The sequence below is a fragment of the Lotus japonicus genome, chromosome 3 (assembly GCF_012489685.1).
Source record: "Lotus japonicus ecotype B-129 chromosome 3, LjGifu_v1.2".
Lineage (NCBI taxonomy): Eukaryota > Viridiplantae > Streptophyta > Magnoliopsida > Fabales > Fabaceae > Lotus > Lotus japonicus.
In genome coordinates this window covers 76,822,455-76,833,717 of record NC_080043.1, presented here as the reverse complement: position 1 = coordinate 76,833,717, position 11,263 = coordinate 76,822,455, and the positions used below count along the sequence as shown (strand labels likewise).

The 11,263-nt window shown below is 36.5% G+C and overlaps 2 protein-coding genes across 3 annotated transcripts; both read left to right on the top strand.

The window, feature by feature from the left end:
* The first annotated feature begins 1,711 nt into the window (after positions 1-1,711).
* On the top strand, positions 1,712-4,246 carry LOC130746020 (E3 ubiquitin-protein ligase ATL59-like). The gene is made up of 3 exons (XM_057598518.1): positions 1,712-2,433; positions 3,348-3,445; positions 3,528-4,246. Exons 1-3 carry the CDS (start codon positions 2,275-2,277, stop codon positions 3,832-3,834), a joined length of 564 nt encoding a protein of 187 aa, XP_057454501.1. The 5' UTR covers positions 1,712-2,274; the 3' UTR covers positions 3,835-4,246.
* A 2,736-nt stretch (positions 4,247-6,982) lies between these two features.
* Positions 6,983-11,038, top strand: LOC130746019 (protein-ribulosamine 3-kinase, chloroplastic). Of its 2 annotated transcripts, none has more exons than XM_057598516.1 (9): positions 6,983-7,218; positions 7,557-7,716; positions 7,973-8,063; positions 8,154-8,228; positions 8,905-8,993; positions 9,195-9,313; positions 9,497-9,637; positions 10,170-10,246; positions 10,756-11,038. In XM_057598516.1, the coding sequence occupies exons 1-9, from the start codon at positions 7,140-7,142 to the stop codon at positions 10,900-10,902; spliced, it is 978 nt and encodes a 325-aa protein (XP_057454499.1). In that variant the 5' UTR covers positions 6,983-7,139; the 3' UTR covers positions 10,903-11,038. The 2 variants fall into 2 exon arrangements, with proteins under 2 accessions (XP_057454499.1, XP_057454500.1); XM_057598517.1 differs by having other exon boundaries at positions 6,993-7,218; positions 7,564-7,716.
* The last annotated feature ends 225 nt before the right edge of the window (positions 11,039-11,263 follow it).

Below are 11,263 nucleotides of genomic sequence, written 5' to 3'. Positions count from 1 at the left end.
GACTGATCGGCCGAAGATCCTTGTAACGAAGTGGGTTCTCCACCTTAGGGATTAGGACAATCAGAGTCTCTAGAAGTGAGGGATCCCCCTTCCCTTGGGCAAAAGCGTCGGCAACCATCTGATGGAGATCATGCTTCACAATGTGCGAGTATTGTTTGAAGAAAAAAGCTTGGAACCCATCAGCACTTGGGGCCTTAAGGGAGTGCATAGCCATCACGCCTGGCGGACCTCATCTATGGAGACAGGGGTGACCAGAGAGACCCTATCCTCTTCAGAAATGGTCGGTGGTCGGTTCTCCATTATATAGTTCCTAGTAACCTGTGAATCATTAAGAAAAGGTTAGTGAAAAAATATTGTGCACCCTCCTTCAACACGCCTAACTCCGTGCTCCACACATCACCCACATAGAGGCCATGGATTTTATTCCTTTTCCGTCGTATGATTGTTTGTGAGTGAAATAATTTGGTGTTGCGATCTCCAAACCTCACCCACTTCTCACATGACTTCTGAAACCATGTGAGTTCCTCCTGAAGTAAGATTTTTTCATACTCCTCCCTCAAGCTCCTTTTCAGCCATCATGTGGACTCGATTTCTTGCATGTCCAAGACTCGTTGTAGGCCTTGCAGCCGGCGCTCCACTTGCTTCTTTCTTTGCGTTATGTTACCAAAAACATTTTTGTTGAACGCCACATACGCAGATCTTACCTTATCGAGTTTGCCGACCAAGGAAAGCGGGGGTTCCTTCCAAGTCTCATGCACCATGGGCTCAAATGAAGGATGCGTCGCCCATGCTGCATGGAAACGGAAGGGTCTCTCAGCACGTGTAGCAACAACAACCGGGCATCGTACTAGGACTGGGCAGTGATCCGAGTAAACCCGTGCAAGATTCTCAACATATGCTTCAGGAAAACGAAGCCTCCAAGAAACATCCCCTAGCGCCCTATCCAAGCGCTTAGCTACTGTCCTCTGGCTTGATTTTTCGTATTAGACGCTACTTTAGTCAGACCCTCCCAAATATTTTTGTAAATCCGACTCTTCAATTACCATTTAATTTATTATTTCTAAAAAATCAAATCAAAATCCAAACTTGAAATAAATGATATTTATTTTTTATTTTAAAAAGAATTGCAAAATAAGATTTATCCTATAAGATAAAAGCTCAATTAAATTTTTTTATATGATCAACGATTATGTCAATAAATGTTGGTCCAGGGATAGACAAACTAGATTTTGTAAAGATTTGGTTGTAAAAACAACCCCAAAAAAATCATTTATTTTGAGAGATTGCTACCGCATTTGTGAATAACTTAACTCATGTTAAGAAAAAAAATCTTTTTTATGAATTATAAGTCTTGTATAATAAATAAATTTTACTTTTTTTTAAGACAGGTGTCCTTCTTCGGAGACAATTTTATTCGAGCAGGGAATATCCGCATTATGGTGGGGCTAACTCTCCCAGCAAGAGTTTTTTCCATCCACATGACTCGAACCCGAGACCTTATATAAGGAAAATCAAGCATGTACCACTTGAACCAACTACCCATTGATACTTTATGACATAACTCTAGTTGACATTTGACCTTGCTAATTAACAATGTAAGGCTTTAAAAAAATCTTGAATATTTTATCAAAATTTAAAATGACAAGTTACCTGTTAGTTTGACTTCAAAAAACAATGCAAGACCTGGGGGTGAGACATAACCTTAAGAAGCCTCAATTCAGCACTTGTTCTTTTCCGAATTGGCCAAAACAGGGTGAAGAGTGAGATAAGACAGAAAAAGACTAGCAGCGGTTTCAGAGTTACAAGATTTGATGCACTTTTCTCACCGTTAAGATCTCTTACTTCCCAAAACACAAGGATTTGATAGCCACCCTCAACCGTTTGATTTGGAGGAAGAACCTCACTTTCACCTGGTCCAATCTTGAAAAATGGACCCCACGAATAGGATTCCATTGAAGAACAGAATCAATATTCTTGTTCCACAACTCTGTTCTCCCTTCTTCACCACACACCTTTCACTTTGAGTCAGGCCAAAGCCACTTGGATTCATTTACAAAAGATGATAATTTTTTTGTTTCTTTCTCTAGAGTTCTGAATAGGGTCCTTGTTATTTGTTCTGTTTTCCTTATTTATCTTCTTCTTTCTTTATTTCTTGGAATTCTGTGGCTTATGTTTCATAAGTCATAACTAGGTGCACTCTGTTCTTGTTCTGTTCTGTCTCTGAAGTGAAACTAAACTTTCACCCTGCTGGAGATTTTGTTGTGTGAATTGGATATGGGTTCGGGTACCAATTTGGTGACTACAATCATTGGGTTTGGATTGAGTGCAACTTTCATTGTGTTTGTGTGCACCAGAATAATTTGTGCAAGACTACGAGAGCGTTTGAGATCACGGACTATATATGAGATTGAATCAAGAAACGATATAGAGCAGGTAATTTCTGTTGTTCCTTCTCTAATCTTATACTTTGCTTGTTGACATGATTATATGATAGTGGTTGAATCAATATTGAAGTATGTGGTTCTGAAACTTATGATTTGTAAAATAATTGTACTTGATGAAGTATTTGAGGAACAGGGGTGGATAAGATTGAATCTAATGTCGTGTTTTAAGCTTAAACTCCTGACTCTGATTCAAATGTCAGTCAATTTTGATGAGGAAAGATATGGTGAAAATTTCTAAATACCTGGTGTGAAATTTCAATCTGATGAATAAATGGTTATTTTGTATCAGCTAACATGTATTCTGACCCTTAATTTTTCATTTCAAGAGGAGTTGAAATGTTCTACTTCTAATCCTCCTTGTTGGGGAGGCTTTTATTTTTCTTTTGGGGAAACGGTAGGCTTACTTATTTATAATCAATATGATACTCGGCCGGTAAGGATGAACTATTTCTCCTTAGAAGATTGTGTGTTCGGTTCCACAATATTAGGATTATGTTTGTGAGCGATATGGAAATAAATATTTTTGGTCTCTAGGCATGTTCTTATCCACTGTAATCACCGGAGTCAAACCTACCCAAACTTTCACTAAAGAAAAATATTATTAATTTTTAAGTTATGTCACATACTTATGTATCTAATTATCCATACTATTTGATTTTTTTTAAATTTAATTTCTTTTTCAAAATTATCACTTAGCAGTTAGCACTAAATTTGTACGGAGTAAGTATTGACTCAATATTACGAGAGTACCCAAAAATTTCTCCAATTTCACACACTTTCAAATTCAAAATGTGGGTTTCTTGACCACTTGCTTTGCACAATTGGAACTTTTAGTTCATGTTATAGTGTGTATGTTCATGTTGGGTGCATCAGATTTAAATTTTTGCATTGTTTACTTGATAGGCAGCATATCATGACAATGGGCCTGGACCTGCTTTTATTGCTGCAATCCCCACTTTGAATTTCAATCAAGAGGCCTTCAGTTCCATTCAAACAACACAGTTAAGTCTACTTCTAATTTCAATCCCCACTTTTATTGACATTGCCTTACATTTGGTATAATTCAGCTATCTTTCACTACAGGTGTGTGATATGTTTGGGAGAGTACAAAGAAAAAGAATTACTCCGGATCATACCTCATTGTGGCCACAGTTTTCATCTTTCTTGCATTGACATGTGGCTGAAAAAACATTCTACATGCCCGGTTTGCCGATTGTCATTGCAGAATGCTTCTGAAGCAAAACATGTGAGACCTGTAACATTTACCATAACCCAATCTCTTAATGAGTCTAATGCTTCAGAAAGGACCACAGGAAATGAGAGACAAGTTGAGCCTAATGCTTGTAACTTGACACAATTTACTTCTGGAGAACCAGAAGCAAGACAATGATTTAGAGGGGCTAAAGGAGTTGTTGTAGTATATGTGTCTGTGCCTCATCTTTTCATGTAAAGGAAAGCCTATAAGTGAAATAGTACTTGTGACACTTTTTGATTATTACATGAATTTCATGTGGGTCTCACTAAAAAATCTGAATCCACTTTCTACTTAGTGAGATGCACATGAGATTTATCCAATAATGGGTATAGTGGAAAGTGATTTTCATGAAGTGTCTAGGTGTAGCAATTATCATAAATCTAGATAGATTTATTTCAAATTCTTTATGGTCTTCTCCCTTTGCGGTGCAACACAGGGCGCCTACCTACAATGCTTTCTGCATCTCACATGTATATAATCTCTCCCCCACCCCCTCTTTATATATATAGGTGAAAACAGTTGAGCTACCTTCCTAACTTGGATCTTACTTGAGCAAGCACGCCACTACTATCTATACACATTAAACAACGACTTTTTTTTTTTTGTCTCTTATGCAATTATTTTTTGATGGCAACTTTTATCTTTCTTTTTCTTTTGGTCAAAATAGCATCTTTTCTAAATAGTGCTACTTAAAAAACATCAGTGGATCATCTGCCTATCGAAAAGAAAAAAAAAAAAATCAGTGGATCATCTTCCGATGAATCAAAAAAAAAAACATCAGTGGATCTAGAAAATTTGAAATTGGTGCAAAAGGACAAGTACAAGTACAAGTGTCCAACATACATATAAGTTTTTTTTTATAAGTAAAGATATATTAATGGAGGAGTACAAGGGGTACCCCAACCCACACAAATGAAAGAGATTGAGATTTAAATAGGAATTGGTTAGTCTAAATTAAAAGAGTTATCTTAGAGTATTAATGATTGAGATTTAAAAAACATCATAATTTATTATACATGCAAAATCACAACGGTTAAGTTATAATGTCCTCTAAAATAATTTTCTCAGTTTAGAAGAGTTAAATCCAAATAAATATTCATATTCTTAGTCGCACTTAGGACTATTTACGATTTTATGTTATGAGGGTTTTCTAATCCAAGTGAAGTCGAGGGTGAGGTTTGAAAAGAGTAAAATTTTAAATGGAGTTGAAAAGAAGCAAGATCATTGTTTCCGACTCCCCTTATCTTAAATGATAGGAGATGATTTTTAGAGGGAATAGAATGAGAGGACTTGTTTTTTACTTTTAAATTAAGAGAATTATAAAATTTATAATAATAAATAGTAGTATATTAATACATTTATGCTAATTTATCGTTTTATAATTTCTATTTTAAAAAATCGTAAAATTAGATACTGTTTATTTGAAAATAAAAGGCACTCTCCTCTCATTCCCTAAAAAAAAAAGTCAATCGAACTGATCCAGCCCGTCCGACCAAGAAACGGGACCTTGGCTGACTGAGTCCTCTCTAATAGCCAAATGTGATTAAAATCGGTGGAAAACTTGTAGAATCAGTTAAAACTGATGTCAAATCTCTCCGAACTTATTCTGACAATTTGCTGATTTTTTTTCTAATGCAAGAAGGACTATCTTACCAAGATGCAATTGGTTCTTAAAAATCATATATTGAAGGTTAAAAATTTGATTTTCTTGCCTATAGGAAATTAAAAAATTTATATGTTGTGTGAAAATAACACACAACATATAAAAAAAAGGCTTAATTGCACTTTTGGTCCCTCAACTTTGGCCTTCCTGCGAAAGTCGTCCTCAAACTTCAAAATTAGCAAAAAAACGTCCCTAACGTTTACACCCGGTTGCAAAAATGATCTTCCGTCCAATTCCATCCAATATTTGACAAATTCTGGGATAAAAATTAATAAAATAAAACAAAAACCTAGAAATTGATGAATGTTCATCTTCTTCAAAGAACCTTCATCATCATCTTCATATTCTTCTCTAGAAAACCCAGAAGCAAACCAAAAAAATCATCAACCCCACCCCAAACATCAATTTCAGATCTCAAATTAAACATCAATTGAAGATACACCCATCTTGCCCAATCAATTTGAAAGTCTGGACATTTTTTACTTCTCCCTGTGCTCCTAGAGTGGATGGGAACAAAGCATATCAAAGAGAAAGTAGGAAATGATGAAATCCAACTCTGTCGCTCACCTCCACCGACCCACCAGCAACCGCCGCGCGGACAACACCATCAAGCTCGAAAACGCACATCTTGAAGAACTCAGATCTTGCATATCCTCTGTGGAACCCAGAAAAAAGAACAAAGGGAGTTTTAGATGGGGTTGGGTTTCGGTGGTGGGGGTTGGTGACGGTGGTGGAGCAGAGCGGCGCGAAAGTGAGGCTGGGTTTCAGATCTAGGGGTGGGGTGAGGTTGCGGTGGGGATGGGGTGAGGTTGGGTGTGGGTGGGTTCTGGGGTCGGGTGGGTTGAAGGTGTTTCTGAGCTTCATCTTCAGCTCCGCGTGCATGGTGATGGAGCTGTCTTCACCCCATTATTCCCACATTGAATTCGCTACATTCTGTCAAACTACCCACCAAGCCAAACTCTTCAGATTTCTTCGTAGCTGAAGATTCAATTTTGATTTTGTTTCCTTGGGTTTCACTTGATGGGTGTTTATAAGCTAGTTTTGGTAAATTGTGAATATCTGGGAAGGAAAGTTCCTGCAATGTTTGCAATAATGGGGTGTTTTTTTCATCTAGATCTACCTTCGAAACCCATCCATCTAGATCTACCTTCTGGAGTGATGCGTGAAGAATTAAATTTACTGAATTTGATGGCTTTAATAATTTTTTATTGGTATATAGGATAGTGATTTTTGGATGAGAAAGCTTAATTTTGATTTACTCATTTATATCAAGATGAAGGAAAAATGGGATGAAGATGCAATTTCTGGGTTTTTAATATGAAGATGATGAACGTTTCAGAGATTAAATTTTTTAATTAATTTTTTGAGGAATATTCCGTTAGTTTTTTGATGGAATTGGACGGAAGACCATTTTTATAAACGGGTGTAAACGTTAGGGACGCTTTTTGCTAATTTTGAAGTTTGAGGACGATTTTCGCAGGAAGGCTAAAGTTGGGGGACCAAAAGTGCAATTAAACCTAAAAAAATGGAAAAAATAATACGAAATTACCACGGGTTCAATCAATTTGACCACGGTCCGACCATCGAACCTTAAATGGTTGCTCTAGACTCAAAACACTAGCAACTTATGAATTATGATATACCCAGTTAATCGTCCCTTTGGAAAAATTGATCTTGAGATAAAATAAGCAAGCAAGGAAGTGGCTGTGTGGTATGTATGGTAGTGTTTGTAAAATGGTGGTAGGGAGTGGATAAGGGGTACACACACGTGGGAATCATGTCCTCTTCCACCTGCTTCCCTTCACTTCCTCGACCTTCTTTAATCAAAACCAAATCATCGTCGTCATCATCATCAAGTAAGTGAATAACTTAACACAATTTTAAGTGATGTCTATGCATTTGCCACTTTATGTCTAGTTGGAATTGTATTGGAGAGAACTCGCTGAGTTGCAGTATCTAATTCTAATCTTGACTGTGTCATCTGGTTGTTTTTAGTTCTTTTTAATTTAATGGTTCTTGTGGAGACTGATGAAGTCTCAGTATATCAAATTATGGTGGATACTACTATATGGTAGCCTTGTACTATGATTTTGTGAATCATGTTTCAGTTATTTAACTAATGTGATTCAGAATTTCAGATCATGAGTGTTGGGGTAGGATTTCCAAGGTTTCTGAGCTTATTGTTCTTTACTAGTATGCAGCATGAGCATGAGTGAGGATCCTGTTCGTGAGTGGATTCTCTCTGAAGGGAAAGCAACAAAGATAACCAGAATCAGTCCTGTTGGTGGGGGATGTATCAATCTTGCTAGTCGCTATGATACTGACACTGGTTCTTTCTTCGTTAAAACAAACAGGTATAGTAAAATAGATTCATCCAACTGTTCTGGGGTTGAATTTTTCATTTTTGAGTGCATTGCATTGTTTCAATCATTTTTTTAGTTTTTTTTATAGGCAGATGTTAGTAAACTAGTCCCTCCTCAGGTTCAAACCCTGAAGCATTCACCCTTCATCCCACCCAACCCTTATGTCCCCTAGTTTCAATCATTTTTTTAGTTAAAGCTTCATTCCGTTTGTTTTACATTGCGGCTGATAGTTTAAAAACTTTATCAGGAGTATTGGGCCATCAATGTTTGAAGCAGAGGCTCTTGGTCTAGGAGCTATGTATGAAACAAGGACTATTCGTGTGCCTCAACCTTATAAGGTGAGATTATTTAACATTAGTGATGTGAAGGATACTATTTTTATTGTCTGCTGGAGGGAACTTGAGGTAACTTGTTGCTAGGAATTGTAGGTTGGACCCCTTCCTACTGGTGGTTCTTTCATCATTATGGAATTCATAGAATTTGGAGCTTCTAGGGGAGATCAGGTGAGCTACCTTAAAATAATTACTGCTGATTAGGAAAACTTTTTAAAACAATTGTTTTCTAATAAGCTGTTTGAAGGAATTGAAATTGAAATAGAACTGTCTTTTTTGTATACTATCCAATCGATCGCATCATATAGATATCCTTTCTACACAACATAGGTCATCGAAAAGATCTCAAAGACCCCTCCAGCTACAAGTCCTGATCTATACAAAACACACTGGGTTTTGGTGTTTCTGTTGGTTTCATTAAGATACCAAAGAAACAAGAACAACTACTACTACTAATTCATCAACTAATGTATTTCCAAAAAGTCGAAAACTAAGCAATATCGCAAATTGCGCCTTTTCCAATTGTTCAGCTCCCATGTTGGTCTCACCATGTTAGATATCCCTTCAATGCTCCAACCTGTCAGATGATCTCTGAGATCAACTTTGTTCTCCGGGAAATCATTTTCCCTATAGTACATGACTTATGTGACTTCGATCTGAAACCTCTCGATTCAGAGAGGAAATGCGCATTTGTTTCACCTATCTATTCCATGACATTGAGAAGCAATAGGTCATTCCCGTCCAGTTGTAACGAATCTGCAGTTCCAACCGCATATATACTATAAAAGTGGATTTGGTCTTGGCTAAGCCAATTTGGCGATCGTTTTTATAATTTATTGCTTCCCAGTCTATTCTAGGGAGGAAGCTTGCTGAAATGCAAAAAGCTGGAAAATCTAGTAAAGGCTTTGGTTTCGATGTTGATAATACCATTGGCAGGTATGTTACGCCTTCACCATTGGAGTCATCAAAGTTGGTTATTATTATAATTTTCATGACTTTTCCATTTTACCTAGATATATTCTGCATGCCAGGAGATATCAGCTAAACAGCACACCAGTGTTTATGAGCAATTAAAAAGAGGTTTTTGTAGTATAGTACTAATGGATTTCTAACTACATTATGTATACTATGCTGTAGCACTCCACAAATAAACACCTGGTCATCAGATTGGGTTCAATTTTATGGAGAGCATAGATTGGGTTACCAGTTGAAACTGGCATTAGACCAGTATGGGGACAGAACCATTTATGAAAAAGGTAATTTTGTTCTCATACTGTTCCCATATTGGCATTAGACTAGTATGTGTTACAATTTGGATTCTTTATAAGTATTGACATATTTATATGTAACTACTTAATTTAACTATCTTCTGAATGTACTAAACTCCCCAATACGATTTTGTGATTTATACCTGATATTCTGATCTACTTGTTCAACAGGACAGAGACTGGTGAAAAACATGAGACCCCTGTTTGACGATGTAGTGATAGAACCGTGCTTGCTACATGGAGATCTATGGAGTGGAAACATCAGCTCTGACAAAAATGGAGAGCCTGTCATATTGGACCCAGCATGTTATTGTAAGTCAAGCATTTGTTAGGTGTTGTAAATACAAAGGAATTTTTTTCTCTAGAAGTTGCGGATAGTAGTGATTTTTTTATTAATATGGCCCCCCTATTCAATGCTTGGTGAATATGCTGAAACTTGTAGAGTAGACTTCTACATGAGCTGAATAATCTCTTGTGAAGTTTCTTACAATGTGTTTGGAACCGAGTTTTGAGCCTCATACACAAGCGTCTAGATAGATTGTGTGCGCAATGTGGATCCAAACTCACAATTAGCCACTTAACTGTTGTGTCCATGGCTCATAATTTGTATTTTCAGATGACTTGTAAAGTTTGAAATTACATTTAGAAAGACCTTATTGCTAGAATTGGAAGTGGAAACTAAAGCTCATTTGAGATACAGCCCTTGAAGTATTAGGTGAAAGCTAGGTCCTCTAACTTCAGTTGTAAAGGGGGTGATCCAAATATATGAAACTGAAATAATCATCCAGTTTTTTATGGTAAATATGAACTGAGAGCTGTGGTGTCTGTTTGTCTTGTTCTGTAGATGGACACAATGAGGCAGAATTTGGCATGTCTTGGTGTGCTGGCTTTGGAGGATCATTTTATAATTCTTATTTTGAGGTATTATTGCCAGCTGACTTACACTACATTTTTTTCCTAAACTTCTCATTTTTTGCTGTGTTTCAAGTTAAAGTATATATAGTACACAGGTTTGAAAGAAACATTGATCTGAAAGTTGATTAATATAATTTGTTTCTTTCCCCCATGGCATTTGTGAGTTCAACTCAATCTGATCCTGTTGTAAACTTCTGAAATTGACAACATTTGTTTGTGTAATATCAAATTTATATGAAAAAATAAATAATGCTTCCAGCAATGTTTTAGGTCCAACCAATTTGCGTTATGTCAATTAAGATATAGACAAGATGGTTTTTCATGCACTTTTTGGAAAACAGTAAACCTCAACAATGTGGCAACTTGTTTGGCTTCTCAATATCCATGTCAAACTAGTTTATAGCTGGATTTCATTGCCATGTTTTAAAGGAACCAAATCTTGGTATCCGATTGCCTTGCGAAATATCAATTTCATTCTATAGTTTTCTGATGATGATTTCAAATGATCTCTCCAGGTGATGCCTAAACAGCCAGGCCTTGAGAAGAGGAGAGACCTTTATATGCTGTACCACTATTTAAATCATTATAATCTATTTGGCTCCGGTTACCGCTCATCTTCCCTGTCTATCATTGATGATTATCTAGCACTTTTAAAAGCTTAGGATTGGATGCATTGTCGACAAGGTTATTTGAATGAGGTTCTTCTTCCTGTACATTTCACTAACATTTCCTGCTTAGGGCAGTTAATGAAATGGAGAAGTGATTCTTACCAATGCAAAAGGCTATTAGTTTTGTTTACTCAAGTTAGATTAGGTTGATCTTGTTGCTTCATTTTATTCCTCTTACCTTCATTTTGATTGTGAAAGAGAACTTTAGAAGAGGGGTTGAATTAAGATACTACAAACAAACTTAAATGTTTTTTAGGCAAAATTCTAGATAGAGATAAGTATTGTATGGACAACAAAAGAATACCTTTCTTGTTTGGAAGGCAATGAAGAGTATATTGTAAATAACAAAAACAAA

What these genes read in the sequence shown, in the direction of transcription:
- LOC130746020 (XM_057598518.1), top strand. Translation starts at nt 2,275, where the DNA reads ATGGGTTCGGGTACCAATTTGGTGACTACAATCATTGGGTTTGGATTG. An exon ending in CAAGAAACGATATAGAGCAG is followed by an intron (nt 2,434 to 3,347) that starts GTAATTTCTGTT and finishes TTTACTTGATAG; the next exon opens with GCAGCATATCATGACAATGG. An exon ending in AGTTCCATTCAAACAACACA is followed by an intron (nt 3,446 to 3,527) that starts GTTAAGTCTACT and finishes CTTTCACTACAG; the next exon opens with GTGTGTGATATGTTTGGGAG.
- LOC130746019 (XM_057598516.1), top strand. Translation starts at nt 7,140, where the DNA reads ATGTCCTCTTCCACCTGCTTCCCTTCACTTCCTCGACCTTCTTTAATC. An exon ending in TTCTTCGTTAAAACAAACAG is followed by an intron (nt 7,717 to 7,972) that starts GTATAGTAAAAT and finishes AAACTTTATCAG; the next exon opens with GAGTATTGGGCCATCAATGT. An exon ending in TTTATAATTCTTATTTTGAG is followed by an intron (nt 10,247 to 10,755) that starts GTATTATTGCCA and finishes TGATCTCTCCAG; the next exon opens with GTGATGCCTAAACAGCCAGG.